The 21,807-nt window shown below is 36.9% G+C and overlaps 1 protein-coding gene across 1 annotated transcript in view; it reads right to left on the bottom strand.

Moving 5' to 3' along the window:
* LOC123548765 (exosome complex exonuclease RRP44-like) overlaps window positions 1-21,807 on the bottom strand; it is a 74,319-nt gene that overhangs the window by 26,493 nt on the left and 26,019 nt on the right. Inside the window, exons 4-11 of the mRNA XM_053546053.1 lie at window positions 21,613-21,800; window positions 19,561-19,634; window positions 17,291-17,446; window positions 15,558-15,710; window positions 12,248-12,373; window positions 8,496-8,633; window positions 6,997-7,143; window positions 3,750-3,866 (exon numbers count right to left, since the gene is read on the bottom strand). Of these exons, the coding sequence (XP_053402028.1) occupies window positions 3,750-3,866; window positions 6,997-7,143; window positions 8,496-8,633; window positions 12,248-12,373; window positions 15,558-15,710; window positions 17,291-17,446; window positions 19,561-19,634; window positions 21,613-21,800 (1,099 nt within the window). The remainder of the gene's footprint in view (window positions 1-3,749; window positions 3,867-6,996; window positions 7,144-8,495; window positions 8,634-12,247; window positions 12,374-15,557; window positions 15,711-17,290; window positions 17,447-19,560; window positions 19,635-21,612; window positions 21,801-21,807) is intronic.

Genomic DNA, 21,807 nt, shown 5'->3' with positions numbered 1-21,807 from the left:
TTGTCACTTTGTGACAGGTGAGCTAACAAAAGTTATTGACCGGAAACCCTCTTTCTATTTTAAGTAACAGTGACCTTGACCTTGACCCCAGAAACCCCAAAATCAATCCCAGCCTTTGTCTTGATATAAGCTAGATACAAACCAAGTTTTATTCAAATATCTTTACCGAAACAAAAATTATTGACCGGAAACACCAGTTTGACGCCGCCGCCCGCCCGCCCGACCGACATCTACCCCAATCTAATAACTCTGTTGAAAACCTGGTTAAAAACTTTCAAGACAAAAATAATGCATGCAAACATAAAACAAATTGCATGTATTTATAAATGATAAGCATGTTATATAGACAAACAGGTATTAATGTTTTTCCTGACATTCAGATTCATTGCAAATCTTTCTGTAGTACCTTACAATGTAGACATTACAACAAAAACCATGGAAATCTACCTTATGATTTTTGTAGACAAAGGTACGCAATGCGCAAAATGCACCCTGCCCCTTTTTAGCAGCACCCTGCCCTTTTTAGAGGTCTAGAAAAATCCCTATAAATGTGGCCTCTACAGTGTAAAATAGCGTTTCCTTTGATTTGACCCTGTGTCCTAGTTTTTGACCCCACATGACCAAGATTCAAACTTGACCTATAGATAAGCAAGATTAACATTCTGACTAAGTTTCATGAAGATACAGTCACAAATGCGGTCTCTAGAGTGTTAACAAGCTTTTGCTTTGAAATGACCTAGTGACCTAGTTTTTGACCCCAGATAACCAAGATTTGATCTTGACCTATAGATAATCAAGATTAACATTCTGACTAAGTTTTATGAAGATACAGTCATAAATGTGGCCTCTACAATGTTAAGAAGTTTTTCCTTTGATTTGACCTGGTAACCTAGTTTTTGACCCCAGATCTTGTCCAGGACTTTATTGACGGCAACATTCTGACCAAGTTTTATCAAGTTTGGGCCCAAATTGTGACCTTTAGAGTGTTAACAAGCCTTTCCTTTGTTTTGACTTTGTGACCTAGTTTTTGACCTCAGATGACCCAATATCAAACTCATCTAAGATTTTATTGAGGGTAACATTCTGACCAAGATTCATTAAGATTGGACCAAATATGTGACCTCTAGAGTGTTAACAAGCTTTTCCTTTGATTTGACCTGGTGACCTAGTTTCTGACCCCAGATGACCCAATATCAAACTAGTGCATGATTTTATTTAGTGTAACATTCTGACCAAGTTTCATTAAGATTGGGCCAAAATTGTGACCTCTAGAGTGTTAACAAGCTTTTCCTTTGATTTGACTTGGTGACCTAGTTTTTGACCCCAGATGACCCTATATCGAACTCGTCCAAGATTTTATTGAGGGTAACATTCTGACCAAGTTTCATTAAGACTGGGCCAAAAATGTGACCTCTAGAGTGTTAACAGTCAAATTGTTGACGCCGCCGCCGCCACTGCCGCCGGACGACAGACACAGGGTGATCACAAAAGCTCACCTTGAACACTTTGTGCTCAGGTGAGATAAAAAAAAATAATTCACTGCTTGAATTCTTTAATAACTTTTGTGTTGTTTCAGCAAATCTTGAAAAAACCTCTCCTAACAAGAGGACCATGATGGTCCTGAATCGCAAACCTATCCCCACATGACCTAGTGTTGAACTGAGTATGACGTCGTTATTTCTATTATTTGACATAGTGACCTAGTTTTTGAGCACATGTGACCCAGATATTATCAAGATAAAAAATTCTGACCAATTTTCATGAAGATCCATTGAAAAATATGGCCTCTAGAGAGGTCACAAGGTTTTTCTATTATTTGACCTAATGACCAATTTTTTTTGAAGGCACGTGACCCACTTTTAAACTTGACCTAGATATCATCAAGGTAAACATTCTCACCAATTTTCATGAAGATCTCTTGAAAAATATGGCCTCCAGAGAGGTCACAAGGTTTTTCTATTTTTCGACCTACTGACGTAGTTTTTGACCGCACATGACCCAGTTACTAACCTGACCTAGATATCATCAAGCTGAACATTCTAACCCATTTTCATGAAGATCCATTGAGAAATATGGCCTCTAGAGAGGTCACAAGGTTTTTCTATTTTCAGACCTACTGGCCTAGTTTTTGATCCCACGTGACCCAGTTTCGAACCTGACCTAGATATCATCAAGGTGAACATTCTGACCAATATTCATGAAGATCTCATGAAAAATATGGCCTCTAGAGAGGTCACAAGGTTTTTCTATTTTTAGATCTACTGACCTAGTTTTTAACCCCACGTGACCCAGTTTCGAACTTGACCTAGATATCATCAAGGTAAACATTCTGACCAATTTTCATGAAGATCCATTGAAAAATATGGCCTCTAGAGAGGTCACAAGGTTTTTCTATTTTTAGACCTACTGACCTAGTTTTTGACCGCACGTGACCCAGTTTCGAACCTGACCTAGATATCATCAAGGTAAACATTCTGACCAATTTTCATGAAGATCCATTGAGAAATATGGCCTCTAGAGAGGTCACAAGGTTTTTCTATTTTTAGACCATATGACCTAGTTTTTGACCCCACATGACCCAGTTTCGAACTTGACCTAGATATCATCAAGGTGAACATTCTGACCAATATTCATGAAGATCTCATGAAAAATATGGCCTCTAGAGAGGTCACAAGGTTTTTCTCTTTTTAGATCTACTGACCTAGTTTTTAACCCCACGTGACCCAGTTTCGAACTTGACCTAGATATCATCAAGGTAAACATTCTGACCAATTTTCATGAAGATCCATTGAAAAATATGGCCTCTAGAGAGGTCACAAGGTTTTTCTATTTTTAGACCTACTGACCTAGTTTTTGACCGCACGTGACCCAGTTTCGAACTTGACCTAGATATCACCAAGGTGAACATTCTGACCAATTTTCATGAAGATCCATTGAGAAATACGGCCTCTAGAGAGGTCACAAGGTTTTTCTATTTTTAGACCTAATGACCTAGTTTTTGACGCCACGTGACCCAGTTTCGAACTTGACCTAGATATCATCAAGGTGAACATTCTGACCAAATTTCATGAAGATCTCATGTAAAATATGGCCTCTAGAGAGGTCACAAGGTTTTTCTATTTTTAGATTTACTGACCTAGTTTTCAACCCCACGTGACCCATTTTCGAACTTGACCTAGATATCATCAAGGTGAACATTCTGACCAATATTCATGAAGATCTCATGAAAAATATGGCCTCTAGTGAGGTCACAAGGTTTTTCTATTTTTAGACCTACTGACCTAGTTTTTGAGGGCACGTGACCCAGTTTCGAACTTGACCTAGATATCATCAAGGTGAACATTCTGATCAATTTTCATGAAGATCTTTTGAAATTTATGGCCTCTAGAGAGGTCACAAGGTTTTTCTATTTTTAGACCTACTGACCTAGTTTTTGACGGCACGTGACCCAGTTTCGAACTTGACCTAGATATCATCATAATGAACATTCCGACCAACTTTCATAAAGATCCTACGAAAAATGTGACCTCTAGAGTGGTCACAAGCAAAAGTTTACGGACGGACGCACGGACGGACGCTGCGTGATCACAAAAGCTCACCTTGTCACTATGTGACAGGTGAGCTAAAAACACATTAAAATTGTTCAGAATTCGAAAATTCATCTTAAAGAACATTTTCAATACACTTTTATAAAATATTTGTTTCATCAACTATTTTTTTTCTATTATACATCAATGTAACAGACAAACCTCAAGGTTTCCATTGTCCAGTTCTCTACAATGTAAAGCATCATCTATGTCCGTACATCCTGGTGGATCTACACTGCATATAGTTATATGTCTTAAATCTGTTCTGTGTTTCATATCCTAGAAATGAATGCAACAGATCAATGCAATAAGGTTGCTAAAAAATTAACAGATCTTTTCTATTTTACTAATAATCTGAGACTCTCAAGTAGATTGAAATCATACGAAAAGTTAAGGACATTTTGCATACTGTTACATGAAGAAGTGGAATAATTCTGTCAAAACAAGCAAATCTGATGAATTGGTATCCCCCGCCGAAAGGGCCTGTGGTGAGGAATGGCAAAAATATATATCCGGAAAAGTTAAGGATGTTACTAAGAAGCAAATACTTCCATTAGTCAAAATCATTTTCACAGAAGACAATTTTTGGGGTGGGGGGTGCGGGGAGCAACCGGGTGACCAGGTGAGGGTACAAAATTTCACATATTGATTATATTGGTGGAAAATTAAAAATGATGAAAAAAAATGGGTGAGGGATGGGTATACATGATCAGAGTTGTAGGCAAGACTGTGTGGAGAGTGAGGTGGGGGAATGTTACAACTCTGCGTGCTGATAAATATTCATGGAAGGTTTGAAAAGAAATAATAACAAGAGGACCATAATGGTCCTTAATTGCCCACCTGTCCCTACATGACCCAGTTTTGAACTGAGTATGACATCGTTTTTTCCATTACTTGACATAGTGACCTAGATTTTGAGCTCATGTGACCCAGTTTTGAACCTGACCTAGATATCATCAAGATATAAATTCTGACCAATTTTCATGAAGATCCATTGAAAAATATGGCCTCTAGAGAGGTCACAAAGTTTTTTATTATTTGACATACTGACCTAGTTATTCAAGGCACTTGACCCAGTTTCGAATCTGACCTAGGTATCATCAAGGTGAACATTCTGACCAATTTTCATAAGGATCCATTAAAATGTATGGCCTCTAGAGAAGTCACAAGGTTTTTCTATTTTTAGACCTACCGATCTAGTTTTTGACTGCAGTTGACCCAGTTTCGAACTTGACCTAGAAATCATCTAGATGAACATTTACACCAACTTTCATACAGATCCCATGAAAAATATGGCCTCAAGATAGGTCACAATGATTTTTTATTATTTGACCTACTAACCTAGTTATTGATGGCATGTGACCTACTTTCAAACTTGACCTAGATATCATCAAGGTGAACATTCTGACAAATTTTTATGAAGATCCATTCACAAGTATGGCCTCTAGAGAGGTCACAATAATTTTTCTATTTTTAGACCTACTGACCTAGTTTTTGATCGCACGTGACCCAGTTTCAAACTTGATCTAGCTATCATCAAGATGAACATTCAGACCAACTTTCATACAGATCCCATGAAAAATATGGCCTCTAGAGAGGTCACAAGGTTTTTTCTATTATATGACCTACTGACCTAGTTTTTGAGGGCACATGACTCAGTTTCAAACTTGACCTAGATATTATCAAGGTAAACATTCTGACCAATTTTCATGAATATCTTGTGAAAAATATGGCCTCTAGAGAAGTCATAAGATTTTTCTATTTTTTGACCTACTGACCTAGTTTTTAATGGCACGTAACTCAGTTTCGAACTTGACCTAGATATTAGCAAGGTGAACATTCTGACCAATTTTCATGAAGACCTTATGAAAAATATGGCCTCTAGAGAGGTCACAAGGTTTTTCTATTTTTTGACCTACTGACTTAGTTTTTGACCGCACGTGACCCAGTTTCGAATTTTACCTAGATATCATTAAGGTGAACATTCTGACCAATTTTCATAAAGACCCCATGAAAAATGTGACCTCTAGAGTGGTCACAAGCAAAGGTTTACGCACGGACGGACGCTGCGCGATCACAAAAGCTCACCTTGTCACTTTGTGACAGGTGAGCTAATAAAAAGGAATGATTTTTTGGGGGTGGGGGAGAGGTTGTGACCAAGGCAAGGTGGTGACCAGGTGTGGGTACAAAACTTCACATGTTTATAATAAATTTTCATGGAAAAGATTGAAAGAAGTTTAATAAAATTCTACTAACTGGTTGGTTTGTTATGTACAAATCTGTAGATTTTTTAACAATTAAAGGGCAATAACACTAAGGAAAATCGACCAATTGAAAAAAAAAATGACAGGCATCATCAAAGTATGTTGGTTCATATTTATGTCAAGTTTCATGAAATTCTACCAGCTTATTACTGAGAAATGGCTACAGACGTGGATTTTTCATTAAATCAAGGGCAATAACTCTAAGGGAAATTGACCAATCCAAAAAAAAACTTGACGGGCATCATCGCAGTATGTTGGTGTATGATTATTTCAAGTTTTATGAAATTCTACCTGACAGTTAATGAGAAATGGCTGCGGACGGACAATTTTCATTAAATCAAGGCAGTAACTCGAAGGGAAATTGACCAATCCAAAAAAGACTTGACGGGCGTCATCGCAGTATGTTGGTTCATGTTTATTTCAAGTTTCATGAAATTCTTCCAGCCAGTTACTGAGAAATGGCTGCGGATGGACACCGCCATTTCAATACTCCCCTCCCGATTTCATCGGTGGGGGATAACAAAAGTCAGATTAACTGGACCTGATATACGAACTTAATTTATGATCTGTTCAACTTGTTTCCAAATACTTTCATTTGTTTCAGAGATGTTCAAAGAAAATATTATTTTGGCAACATTGTCTTTGTTAATAAGAATAATTTCATCAAAATAATTGGCAGATTTACAAAACTTGGAGTGTAAACTTACATTGTGAACTCAAATGTTTGTGTGAAATTTCAATGATGAAAAGTTTTCAGAATTATTGAGAGTATGACTGTTTTGGTAAATTTTCCAAGTGAAAAGGACAGATACTTTTGTCAAAAAGTAAGAGGAATGGACCTGACATGTGAACTTGCCTTATGAACCTATGCATATACTGGTAGGCTTCAACTTGATATCTTTACTGATCCCTAGAAGCAATGTGACGGGACAGGAATGGATGGGATAATGAGGTTCATATATAGCCCACGTCCCCGCAAACAGAGTTTGGTGAAGCCCTGTAGTAAATTATACAGAAACAGTTGGAGACATTAAAAACCTCTGTATTAACTTTTTTATAGTTAATGTTTGAAGTTCTTCTAGCTTCCATAACAGAATGAACACCTAATTTTGAAAGGAAAGACTTCGAACAGAAATCAAACTAACCTCCTCTGTGATGACCCAAGGCATTTTGGGCAGGTAACTAAGCACTGCCTCGGAGAAGTTAGAGTGTGGCACATCATGTTCTAATAGAAGAACCTCATTTTCTGTCTCCTTGTCTCCAATATTGCCAAGTTTCTTCACAAAATGTCCCTGATTTAACATAAGGTTCAGAAGTTAAAAATGTGAACTTGTATGAGTTTCATGTCATTCTGTCTCACTGAAACTAAGCGGCAGTTCAAAAATATAAAACATCAGACAAGTGTATAAGGGAAAAAATATCATAATATGTTCAAACAATATGTACCCTAGCATATTAAATTTCATATAAAATCACATTAGATAATTAAATCACCGACACACTGGTCAAGAAGACTAAGACATTTTTCTGTGGAGATGAAGGCCCTGATTAAGATCCTGGCTACTCTATCGTGATATGTACGTTTGCATTGCACTATACCACAAATACCTCAGTCAACCCAGATGTACAAAAACATACCTGCAAATTGCTAGGGGTGCAGAGCTCGAGATAAGCTTTTGGTGCAATTGGGTATTTACCCATCACTTTTTGTCTGAATTGGGTATTGGAAATTTGAATTGGGTAAAAATAATATCATTACCCTGCCTTTTCAGAAGTAATTGGGTATTTGCTTAAACCAATTGGGTATTTCACCAGTCTTGCACAAACAATTGAGTATTTTTTGCTTACAGTATACTGTAAGTGTACTTATAATAGTGCAGCTAAATTTTAGCGCAAACACAGTATACATGGTATATATCATTAAACAGGACTAACTAAGTACCTAGTACTTTAATGGCGCCCTTCAATGTTTAATACAAAAATGTATTTAAAATTGTAATGAATGTTCTATACTGTTGTTTTCTTTTTCACTTTTAATGCAGTCGGAGAACAGTTCATCCACAATATCCTGAACGATGTGGTCACCGCAATACGCTTTCTTTCAAAAGATGTCATCCAGTATTGGTGACACTACATTGTCACAAACAGACCTGTCATTGTTGAACAGCAAAATATCCCACTAATTTGTTTGTTTGTGCTGCAACAATGTTTTTTCTGCAACCTCTTTTACATTTTATTGGCGTAAAATTGTTTACAAAGCGCCCAAATAACACTGATCAGCCGACTGAATGGTTCTGTGATTTTTCCGATAAATTGCAAACTGTTCTGCAGTAATGTAAAACCAGTCAGTCAAATCTAGCTTTAAAGTCTCGTACCCGTTCTAGTAATAAGGAAAATGCGATACGCAGGCGTTTTTATACGAACTGGTAATTAGGAATTTTACTTGCATTTCAGTAAGCACATTATGAATTCAATTGGGTTTTCTGCAATTTTAATTGCGTAAATACGCAAATACGCAGCTTACCTGGAGCTCTGCAGGTTGTAAGTAGTTTTAACTGTTCTGAATTATAGGGTCACTGGAAAGCTCAATAGTACTTCTGTTAATCACTAATTTACCTTTACTTAAATAGATAAATGACCATACCTGAGGGTAGCGTGAATTTCTAGGCCAGCTATCTATAGCTACAACTATTCTCTGTGTACACAGATCCTTGGCTTGCCTAGTCTCTATACGTATCTTTGGAATTCGTTTCTCTGCTGGCACAAACAGATGTCTTGTTGCCTAGGATATAACATAATTATATGGTCTAATACTTTACAATGATAGAAATATTTGCGGAACTGTATACCAATTAGAAGTATAGCACTAATTAACTTTTCCATTTATTTTTTTCTTTCTCTATTCTCAGTTTTCATGCTCATCTCTTAACACTGTTCTATCTTATAATAAAGACATAATTATCATCTGTGACTGTTTTAAGGAAGTTAAACTCTTCTAGTGGTGTTAAACTTAACACTTCACAAATTTTCTTTTTACTTCCAAAACTCTAACACTTCACCCTGACTAACCCTGGGTCTGAAATTTTAAAACCAAGTTAGGAGACAAGTCTAAAAGTTAAAAAATCTGACTGACTGTGTTTGTGGAGTGTTTAATCTCACTGACTGTGTCTGTGGAGTGTTTAATCTGACTGGTTGTGTCTGTGGAGTGTTTAATCTGACTGGTTGTGTCTGTGGAGTGTTTTAAATTCAAGCACTCACACAGTTGTATTATCTGACTAAGGTTTACAAAGTTAGTTTTATAACGTCTGGCCCAGTTTCTCTCACACTCAAGCGGCATAATCTGTCACAACAAATCACTGTATCTTCACCTCAGATGACCTTAAAACCTACACAAGGACATGAGGGTCAAGAAGACACTAATCCCTATACCGCTCACCTTTTAAAGTTGGCCTTGGAATCATCAAGATAAACATTTGGATTTAGTTCCATGAAGACAGAATCATAAATGTGGCCTCTACAGCATTAACAAGCTTTTCCTTTGATTTGAGTGGTGACCTAGTTTTTGTCCCCATATGACCCTATTTTCGAACTTGGTCTTAAAGAGCAACAAGAGGACCATGATGGTCCTGAATCACTCACCCGCCCACACATGAACTGAGTATGACGTCATTTTTTCTATTATTTGACATAGTGACCTAGATTTTGAGCTCATGTGACCTACTTCTGAACTTGACCTAGATATCATCAAGATAAAAATTCTGACCAATTTTCCATTCAAAAATATGGCCTCTAGAAAGGTCACAAGGTTTTTCTATTATTTAAAATAATAACCTAGTTTTTGAAGGCATGTGACCCAGTTATGTACTTGACCTAGATATCATCAAGGTGAACATTCTCACCAATTTTCATGAAGATCTCATGAAAAATATGGCCTCCAGAGAGGTCACAAGGTTTTTCTATTTTTAGATGTACTGACCTAATTTTGACCGCATGTGACCCAGTTTCGAACTTGACCTAGATATCATAAAGGTGAACATTCTCACCAATTTTCATGAAGATCCATTGAAAAATATGGCCTCTAGAGAGGTCAAAAGGTCTTTCTATGTTGAGACCTAGTGACCTAGTTTTTGACCGCAGTTGACCCGGTTTCAAACTTGACCTAGATATCATCAAGGTGAACATTCTCACCAATTTTCATGAAGATCTCATGAAAAATTTGGCCTCCAGAGAGGTCACAAGGTTTTTCTATTTTTAGACGTACTGACCTAATTTTGACCGCATGTAACCCAGTTTCGAACTTGACCTAGATATCATAAAGGTGAACATTCTCACCAATTTTCATGAAGATCCATTGAAAAATATGGCCTCTAGAGAGGTCAAAAGGTCTTTCTATGTTGAGACCTAGTGACCTAGTTTTTGACCGCAGTTGACCCGGTTTCAAACTTGACCTAGATATCATCAAGATGAACATTCAGACCAACTTTCATACAGATCCCATGAAAACTATGGCCTCTAGAGAGGTCACAAGGTTTTTCTATCATTTGACCTACTGACCTAGTTTTTGACCGCATGTGACCCAGTTTCAAACTTGACCTAGATATTATCAAGATGAACATTCTGACCAATTTTTATGCAGATCCCATGAAAAATATGGCCTCTACAGAGGTCACAAGGTTTTTCTATTATTTGACTTACTGACCTAGTTTTTGACCGCACGTGACCCAGTTTCGAAATTGACCTAAATATCATCAAGATGAACATTCTGACCAATTTTCAGATCCCATGAAAAATATGACCTCCAGAGAGGTCACAAGGTTTTTCTATTATTTGACCTAATGACCTAGTTTTGGACCACATGTGACCCAGTTTCAAACTTGACTTAGATATCAACAAGGTGAACATTCTGACCAATTTTCATGAAAATCCCATGAAAAATATGGCCTCTAGGGAGGTCACAAGAATTTTCTATTTTTAGACCTACTGACCTAGTTTTGGATCGCAGTTGACCCAATTTCGAACTTGACCTAGATATCATCAAGATAAACACTCTGACCAATTTTCATGTAGATCCCATGAAAAATATGGCCTCTACACAGGTCACAAGGTTTTTCTATTATTTGACCTACTGACCTAGTTTTGGATCGGACGTGACCCAGTTTCGAACTTGACCTAAATATCATCAAGATGAATATTCTGACCAATTTTCATGCAGATCCCATGAAAAATATGACCTCTAGAGAGGTCACAAGGATTTTCTATTATTTGACTTACTGACCTAGTTTTTGACCGCAGTTGACCCGGTTTCAAACTTGACCTAGATATCATCAAGATGAACATTCCGATCAATTTTCATGCAGATCCCATAAAAAATACGGCCTCTACAGAGGTCACAAAGTTTTTCTATTATTTGACCTACTGACCTAGTTTTGGAACGGACGTGACCCAGTTTCGAACTTAACCTAGATATCATCAAGATGAACATTCTGACCAATTTTCATGCAGATCCCATGAAAAATATGACCTCCAGAGAGGTCACAAGGATTTTCAATTATTTGACCTACTGACCTAGTTTTTGATGGCATGTAACCCAGTTTCAAACTTGACCTAGATATCATCAAGGTGAACATTGAGACCAACTTTCATGAAGATCTTGTGAAAAATATGGCCTCTAGAGAGGTCACAAGGTTTTTCTATTTTTAGACCTACTGACCTAGTTTTTGATGGCACGTGACCCAGTTTCGAACATGACCTAGATATCATCAAGGTGAACAATCTGACTAACTTTCATAAAGATCCCATTAAAAATGTGACCTCTAGAGTGGTCACAAGCAAAAGCTTACGGACGCACGCACTGACGACAGACGCAGCGCGATCACAAAAGCTCACCTTGTCACTTTGTGACAGGTGAGCTAAAAATAGAAAATTTTGCCCCTTTCAAGAGCAGTAATTCTAGAACCCAGGATGAAATCTAGTCAGTTTTTGAAAGGAACTGAGATTTTATTGTAACTATTGTTATGTGTAAGTGTGGTTAAAATCACAAGGTAAAACTTACAAATTTTGGCTCTTTCAGCGGTCAATCAGGGGCTCTAACTCCTGAATCTATGATTGAATCTGATGAGTTCATCATGGAATCCAAGAATCTTTGTTGTTAAAGATATTTTGCAAGCTTGTATCCAATAAAAGCCATTAATGAAGTCTCCATATGGCTGCAAAGGCCAAACAGAAAATTTTGGAAATCTGGAACCCATGATGGGATCTGCCCAGTTTTCGAAAGGAACCAAGATATTATGCCAATTGTTGACCAACGACGGACGTAAGATGGACGAAGGGCCATCACAAAAACTCACATTTTCACTACATGACAGTTGAGCTAATAACATTGTATAAATATATCACCTCTTGTATAGCCGACTTCTGTAAAATGCCACAATACTGTCTCCAATTTCTCTTGATGATTCCTACAACACGTCCAGTGGGCTGCCTTAATTCCTTTGGTACTTTATTTCTCTTTATCTTCTCATCCTTCATAAACATATCACAATCAATTAAGCAGGTGTATGAAAACTCACACTTTTAATGTGTACTTTTTGAAAATCTCTTTTAACATGCATTTGTTTAAAGCTTTAGGTTTACTTTATCTAGGGGCACATTGTTCTGAAGTGAAAATTTAGATTTTTTTCAAATCTTTACTAAAGATTGTACATTAAAATTTGGTAAGAAACTAAATATTCTGAAAGCTGCAACCTCAGACAGTTACTGTAATATGTTACTTACTGTGAATCACCCACATATCAGAGATGACAGAATGTCATAATTTTCAAGTCAGTACAGTAGGACTTACTACCCCATTTCCAAGAGTGGCATCTTTTAACAATAGGATAACATCAGTAACACAAGAGGGCCATAATGGCCCTATATCGCTCACCTGTTATCATTGCACTTAAGGACAAGAAGCTATTTATAGAAACATAAAAGGGAAGTAATTAAAAATTTATATTTAGAAAATTTTGAAGATTTTTCTATGTGCAATCAAGTAACCCCATGGGGTGGGGTCAATTTGACCCCTAAGGTCATGATTTGAACAAATTTTGTAGAAGTCTACTAGGCAATACTACATGTCAAATATCTAAGATCTAGGCCTTCTGGTTTAATTTTAGAAAAAATTTGAAGATTTTCCTATGTAAAATCAAGTGACCCCTGGGGCAGGGTCAATTTTGACCCGGGGGCTCATGATTTGAACAAATTTGTAGAGGTCCACTAGGCAATGCTACAAGTGAAATATCTAAGCTCTAGGCCTTCTGGTTTATTTTTAGAAAATTTTTGAAGATTTTCTTACATAAAACCAAGTGACCCCTGGGGTGGGGTCAATTTTAACCCCGGGGGTCATGATTTGAACAAATTTTGTAGAGGTCCACTAAGCAATGCTACATATGAAATATCTAAGCTCTAGGCCTTCTGGTTTATTTTTAGAAAATTTTGAAGATTTTTCTATGTACAATCAAGTAACCCTATGGGGCGGGGTCAATTTGATCCCGGGGTCATGATTTGAACAGATTTTGTAGAAGTCTACTAGGCAATGCTACATGTCAAATATCTTAGATCTAGGCCTTCTGGTTTATTTTTAGAATTTTTTTTAAGATTTTCCTATGTAAAATCAAGTGACCCCTGGGGTGGGGTCAATTTTGACCTTGGGGGTCATGATTTGAACAAATTTTGTAGAGGTCCACTAGGCAATGCTACATGTGAAATATCTAAGCTCTAGGCCTTCTGGTTTATTTTTAGAATTCATTTGAAGATTTTCCTATGTAAAATCAAGTGACCCCTTGGCGAGGTCAATTTTGACCCCGGGGTCATTATTTGAACAATTTTAGTAGAGGTCCACTAGGCAATGCTACATGTCAAATACCTAAGCTCTAGGGCTTCTGGTTTTTGAGAAGAAGATATTTGAAGATTTTCCTATGTAAAATCAAGTGACCCCTGGGGCGGGGTCAATTTTGACCCTGGGGTTTTGATTTGAACAAATTTGGTAGAGGTCCACTAGGCAATGCTTCACACCAAATATCTAAGCTCTAGGGCTTCTGGTTTTTGAGAAGAAGATTTTTAAAGTTTTTCCTTTTGGTTGCCATGGCAACCAGAGTTCTGCATGGAATTCAATTCTTTGAACAATTTTGAAAGGGAGCCACCCAAGGATCATTCCTGTGAAGTTTAGTGTAATTCTACCCAGTGGTTTTCAAGAAGAAGATTTTTTTACAAATTGTTGACGGACGACGCACGACTGACGACGGACATCAAGCGGTCACAAAAGCTCAACTTGTCACTTTGTGACAGGTGAGCTAAAAAGGCTTAACTACCCCATTACGATGAGCAGTATCATTTAACCATAAGATATCATCCATAACCAAAGGACTAATTACTCCTGGTACCAGAGTCTGTAAATATTTATGATAATGAACAGCAGACCTTTCTGGTAATCTCAATAGCATTTGGTAGCAGAGCATTATAGAAACGTTCTTCTTTTGACAACAATTAAAAGACTAATCCATGAATTTTTAGGACGATGTTCCAAAAAGTCAAAGAACTCCACATCTTCTTTGGACTGCAGGTCAATTCTTTTCCAATTACTGACCAGAAACAATTTTCAGTATCACAGTATCAGGGCGAGTCTGATCTCTGATGACCTCAAACATGAGGGCCATGAAGGGCCTCTAGAGTGTTAACAAGCTTTTCCTTTGATTTGACCTAGTGACCTAGTTTTTGATCCCACCTGACCCAGATTTAAACCTGACTTACAGATCATCAAGATTAACATTCTGACCAGGTTTCATGAAAATATGGTCATAAATATGTGGCCTCTACAGTGTAAACTAGCTTTACCTTTGATTTGACCTGGTGACCTAACAATTTTTGATCCTACATGACCCAAAATCAAATTGGATCTTGAGATCATCAAGATTAACATTCTGACCAAGTTTCATGAAGATACAGTAATAAATCTGGCCTCTACAGTGTTAACAAGCTTTTCCTTTTATTTGACCTGGTGACCTAGTTTTTTAACCTGGATGACCCAATATAGAACAAGTCCAAGACTTTATTGAGGGTAACATTCTGACCAAGTTTCATTAAGATTGGGTCAAAATTGTGACCTCTAGAGTGTTTACAAGCTTTTCCTTTGACCTGGTGTTTGACCCCAGATGACCCAATATCGAGCAGAAGGTTACATTCTGACCAAGTTTCATTAAGATTGGGCCAAAATTGTGACCTCTAGATCTAGTTTTAACAAGCTTTTCCTTCAATTTGACCTGGTGACCTAGTTTTTGACCCCAGATGACCCAATATCCAACTTGTCCAAGATTTTATTGAGGGTAACATTCTGACCAAGTTTCATGAAGTTTGGGCCAAAATTGTGACCTCTAGAGTGTTAACAGTCAAATTGTTGATGACGGACGACAGACACAGGGCGATCACTAAAGCTCACCTTTGAGCACAGGCGAGCTAAAAACATTAAAGGTAATGTACTGACCACAGACAACTACCCTGCAAGAGACTAACTGTTTTCTAGTTACTGTTCTGAAACCAAATTACTGATGACATGAGCAAAACAGTCTCAACCCTCTCCTTCAGAAACAGGACATGGAAGTCCTACAAAAACAGACGTGCCTGTAAAAGCATACAATCTTAACTTTTCTACCAGAAACATTACACCAACCTCCTCCTCAATATCTGCATCATCATTTTTCTCCTCTGTCTCCTCCAAAATTAGAGAGCTTGGACAACTCCATTCAGACTCAGGTAACATTTCCATGGCAACTATGTCACCATTCACAGCTCGATTCAGGTTCTTATGACCTTGAACAAACACCTGGAAATCAAAAGGACTATCCAATTATATATTCCTACATACAACAACAATAGTGCCAAATTGTTGCAATATATGCCACAACAAATTACTCTTAAATGTTAAGATACTCCACTTAATGAACAGACAAGTTGTCAATTTTCTCAATTTTGACTGATTGATAATCATATTGACCTAGATCTTATACAGTTACACATTCTTCGTAAATAATTATGGTTGTGGTATCAAAGAAAAATACTCTGAACTTGGGTAATTAAGGAGACATATAGCTTATGTTAAGCAACTTGTGCACTAGTGAGCTTAATGGCAGTATAATTATAATAACTACTGCGGCACGTTGATTCTGTTAATAAGTCATTTAATTTGTATTGGGTTCAGCGCTGTTTTTTTATAAGTATTACAGTTATGAAATGCCAGGCAGTTGACCTAACCTGTTTCCTGGTTCTGACCCAATACTAACAAGTTCTTCGTATGTTACTGTCAATTTCTCATTACTAATCAGAGCTGAAAGAAGAAATGAACTCTGACCTCTGGCATAACACCTTCTACCAACAAGAGCTGTCCGTAAGACAGTGCACTCGACTTTTCTCAGTGCTTGACTCTGAATAAGAGCTTTGCCAGTAAAAAAAATTCCAAGTTAAAAAGGGACATAATTCAGATTAATTCTGTCAAAATTCAAATCAGAGTTATGGGAATTGTGTCTCCAGGTGTAGACTTTGATAGAAAATAACTATTTTGAGTTTCAAGTCAAAAGCTTTAATAGTAACAGAGATAATTGACTTTATCAATTTTTTTTTAAAAAAATTCTAAGTTAAAAAGGGGCATAATTCTGTCAAAATTCAAATCAGAGTTATGGGAATTGTGTCTCCTGATGCAGACTTTGATAGTAAATAACTATGTTGAGTTTCAAGTCAAAAGCTTTAATAGTAACAGAGATATCTGACTTTATCAATAATTTTAACAAAAAATTCTAAGTTAAAAAGGGGCATAATTCTGTCAAAATTCAAATCAGAGTTATGGGGATTGTTTCTCCTGGTGTAGACTTTGATGGTTAATAAGTATTTTAAGTTTCAAGTCAAAAGTTTTGATAGTAACAGAGATATTTGACTTTATCAAAAATTAAACAAAAAAATACTAAGTTAAAAAGGGGCATAATTCTGTCAAAATTCAATCAGAGTTGAGGGGATTGTTTCTTCTGGTGTAGATTTTGATGGTAAATAAGTATTTTAAGTTTCAAGTCAATAGCTTTGACAGTAACAGAGATATTTGACTTTATCAAAAACTTTAACCAAAAATTCTAAGTTAAAAGGGGGCATAATTCTGTCAAAATTCAATCAGAGTTATGGGGATTGTTTCTCCTGGTGTAGACTTTGATAGTAAATACCTAATTTAAGTTTCAAGTCAATAGCTTTGATAGTAACAGATATATTTGACTTTATCAAAAACTTTAACCAACGGCGACGCCGACGTCGATGCTGGGGCGAGTGCAATAGCTCTACATTTTCTTCGAAAAGTCGAGCTAAAAACTTATCGGGAATCAAACTCATGACACCGGAATCTCATAATAGGTTTTACAATGTTACCATTTCATCTCCAGTATGTAGACTTATATTGGCCTCAAGGTAGTTTTCTCGACTGGCGACAAAGTTTCCCTGCAAGTATTTCCCAGACTTGATACCCCTCTGTATCTCAACCATTGGTAAGTGTTCCGGAAACTGTACTTTGTCTCTCTCATGTACCTACAACAAAGGATTACAGTTAGGTATACTGGTATCAAACCATTAAGTATTACAATAATGCTTAACAACATTTTTTCTCAAGAATATTGTATTTTTAAGGTCCCTGTGGTTAGACTTTTGAAATTAATTTAAGCTTGTGACAAGGTGCTGTTGCATAAAAAAATTGCAACTTCAGCTTTGTCCTGAATTATTTTCTCCTCTACTGATAAGCCATTGTTGTTGGCATGCGATTACATTATTTGGGCCAAAATGGCTTTTAAGTGGGCATGACATTTTGCCATTTTAGCCATAATGGTTTTTTTCTGGGGATATGAGTTTGCCAATTTCAACTTCTGAAGATCAATTTAACTGGTACATGTATTACTTTCAGATATCTACTTTCTGTAATAATCAGCTCTGGCATCAATCCCACAACCTTTTGAGGCTTTTGTTAGTTTCTAGGTCACTGCAAAATAGTTTAGATAACTAAAAGACTTTAAAGCTCAAAGGGTTTTGAGAGAAAGAATGCACATGCCTTCAGGCCATTATTTCAGATCTTTGACTTTATATTGGTAGAACTAAAGAACTTCTGCATGTTAGCCAGACTGCTCCATCAAATAACCACTGACAAGGCTTGAAACCACTATGTCTATTGCTTTCTTCAGTTTTTAGGTCAAATGGCAAATGTTCAGCTTTAGATGATGGAGGACGATCCTCAGTGACCCTACAGGCATAAGACTTTCAGGTGTGGGTGGGCATATAACAACCTTTCATATGCTAGTTAGATGGCTTCCTCACATGAGCAATTCTACACGGTATGCAAGATGTTGAAGCAATAACAGTGAGGGACAACGGATTCAACATCTTCAACCTTACCTACTTAGAAATAGTCACCTATATTGTCTAGTACATCTATCACTTAAAAATACCAGATATGTCAGAAATGTAGAACTGCATGAAAGAATGAATGTGAAACAGCTATCTTACAATGATTGATTGCTTACAGAAAAAAGTTTAAACAAGAGATGTTACTAATTGTGACAAATGCCCCCACAGCGCCTTGACCTTTGACCTGGTGACTTGACCTTTGACCTGGTGACCCCAAAGTCAGTAAGGGTCGTGTACTCAATAAGTACTATCAGCATGTGAAGTTTGAAGGTCCTGGGTGCAGTGGTTCGCAAGTAAATTGCCTTCATGCAAAAAGTTAATGTTGTGACAAACGAACAAACTAACGAATGAACGGATGGACAGTTGAAAACTAATATGCCTCCCTTTGGGGGCATAAAAAGCAATAACCCATCATGAAATGCATACATGTATATGTTTAGCTTACCAGGCTGGTTGCTACATGTGCTAGCTTGTCAAGCAGGGAATGTTTAGCTTACGAGGCTGGTTCCTACATGTGTTAGCATGTCAAGCAGGAAATGTATAGCTTACCAGGCTGGTTCCTACATGACACTGTGCTAGCTTGTCAAGCAGAGAATGTTTAGCTTACCAGGCTGGTTCCTACATGTGCTAGCTTGTCAAGCAGGGAATGTTTAGCTTACCAGGCTGGTTTCTACATGTGTTAGCATGTCAAGCAGGAAATGTATAGCTTACCAGGCTGGTTCCTACATGTGCTAGCTTGTCAAGCTGGGAATGTTAAGCTTACCATGCTGGTTCCTACATGTGCTAGCTTGTCAAGCAGGGAATGTTTAGCTTACCAGGCTGGTTCCTACATGTGCTAGCTTGTCAAGCAGGGAATGTTTAGCTTACCAGGCTGGTTCCTACATGTGCTAGCTTGTCAAGCAGGGAATGTTTAGCTTACCAGGCTGGTTCCTACATGTGCTAGCTTGTCAATAGCTTACCAGGCTGGTTCCTACATGTGCTAGCTTCTCAAGCAGGGAATGTTTAGCTTACCGGGCTGTTTCCTACATGTGCTAGCTTGTCAAGCAGAGAATGTTTAGCTTAACAGGCTGGTTCCTACATATGCTAGCTTGTCAATAGCTTACCAGGCTGGTTCTTACATTTGCTATCTTCTCAAGCAGGAAATGTTTAACTTACCAGGCTGGTTCCTACATGACATAGCTTGTCAATAGCTTACCAGGCTGGTTCCTACATGTGCTAGCTTGTCAAGCAGAGAATGTTTAGCTTACCAGGCCGGTTCCTACATGTGCTAGCTTGTCAAGCAGGGAACCATTGTCTTTCAGGCCTTTAATGTACTCATGAACTGAAATATAATATCGAAACTAAAGGAGACAGTTTGGGTACATATTTCATTACAGTCAAACCTGTCTGTAAAGACCACCCTTAGAAGAGCCAAAATGAGGTCTTTATTGGGAGGTGGTCTTTATTCTAGGACTGGGATGATTTCAAAATTTTGAAACCGGTTAATCGTTTGATGATTAATAAGTCATATTTTGGTATATTTTATTCTAAACATATCAAGACAGGCAAATCCGAGACTACTGACTATACTGAATGTGTTTTAGCAGAACTAATACTCAGGTCTATGTGCTTGTCAAAGAAATGTATAAAGCTGAAGTACGATTCTTCATATTAATTGTTTGAGAATGATTAGCGGTTTTGTAGAATTGCTAGTAACTGAATCGGATCCAATTAACCAAGTAATCGTTCCAAGTCCTAATTTATTCATAAGTTAAAAGTGCACTGTAAATGTTAAAATGGGAAACAGAATATGTGGTCTCTTGAGCCAGATGGTCTCTATTCAGAGGTGGTTTTTAACACAGGTTTGACTGTATATAATGTAGGATAGGAGAAGTTTCAGTTTTAAAAATATCTTTATTTGATATAGTTGCAAATTTTGACTTAAGGTATTAGGCCCCTAATAGTAATGTTTAAAAAATGGCATTTGCTTGGTATATTCTTACAGTTGACCGTGCTTTACATTGTGTTGCAAATTTTTAAAAACTTTCACCATGCCGTTTTTTATAAATTTTGTGTAATTTATGGTATTTCCTCAAGCTCAAATGGCGACAAATTTCAAAGTGATGACCTTTATCTAAAACGTTTACAGAGAATTCATTATACCATTATTTTTTATGAAAGAAACATCAAACTATTGGTAAACAATTATAAAACTTAAAATAAAACTGTCAATATCATTTTTCTTAGCGTGCCTCAAGTAAACGGGTTTAATGCGACAGAGTTCTAACTCCAACATTGAAAAAATTAAGGTCGAATGCTGTGGGTCTGTTTTGAATTTTGCTCACTTCATTCAAAAATAACCTTGGGGCAGAAGTAAAACCTACCTACATTTCTTCCACAATATGTAGTCTAAAATTTGAAGGCAAAACTTTTTACCATATGTAACTCAGTATTTTTATAGATGTCTAACTCTACCCCTTCTGTTTCAGAGGTAAATTCACTTTGAACAGCAAGAAACCACTTATCAACTGATATTTTTCCCATTTTTTATGCAATAAATCAATAACAAGTTTCAAAAGTAGTGAAAACTTACTAGAAAAAAAGGAAAATAAGGAGAGAAAAAATGTTGGTCCCAGTGGGGTTTGAACCTACGCCCCACTGAAAATTGCAGCCAAAGTAGGTTTATAGGAATTGAATACTCTTCAAAAAGAAGGTACTCTATTATGGGCCTAATACCTTAAAATAATTTTGGCGTACAGAAAAACAGTACTTAAGGAAAACATCTGATTTTTTGCTCCTGTGATGTATATGTATTTTGTAAATATTTCATTATTAAGGTATGTCAAAGAAATATACACAAGCATCATTTTAAATTTCACTAGTCTGCTAGATCAGGACAAACAAATTTTAATACAGACAAGTGATTTTTTTGTTTCACTGTATCACTCTGTTACAATCAAAACTATAAAATATTCAAAGAAAAGAATTTTACAGAGGAAAATCATTTAATAGTTTGTTAAGCATCATCAATTTCAAACAGATACTGAACATTAAACATAATAATTTCACCTACCCTTGATAATTAAATACAAAACCATACTACTTGAACTTGCAACTTAGTATTCCCTAGTAAACAAACTTAGAATTCCAGCTTCCAAAGGGCATACAACTGTATTCCTAAGGATATTTAAATAACTAAGACTTAGTGTTCCTAGGGAAAATCTAAACAAAATTTTTAGGTAAAACCTGAGAATACAAGCTCAACTTATGAAGGCTATTTACAACTATGACACAAAACTCAAGCTTATTAAAGCAATTACCTGTGAAAGCTACCAGACCACTCTGTTTTGCTTTAGCTCGATTGTCAGCATCGTTAGTTATAAGAACTATTTTTACACTACAGTTCTGTTTACTGAGATGATCTCTATACCATATTGCTGCCTCACGTATTGCACGATCATTTCTATCATTTGACTTCTCACCGGGTTCCCTCTCTATGTAGGTTTCTCTGGTTA

Source organism: Mercenaria mercenaria, chromosome 6, assembly GCF_021730395.1.
Source record: "Mercenaria mercenaria strain notata chromosome 6, MADL_Memer_1, whole genome shotgun sequence".
In the NCBI taxonomy this organism is placed as follows: Eukaryota; Metazoa; Mollusca; class Bivalvia; order Venerida; family Veneridae; genus Mercenaria; species Mercenaria mercenaria.
The sequence above is the reverse complement of the archived record's forward strand: the minus strand, read 5'-3'. Positions and strand labels throughout refer to the sequence as shown.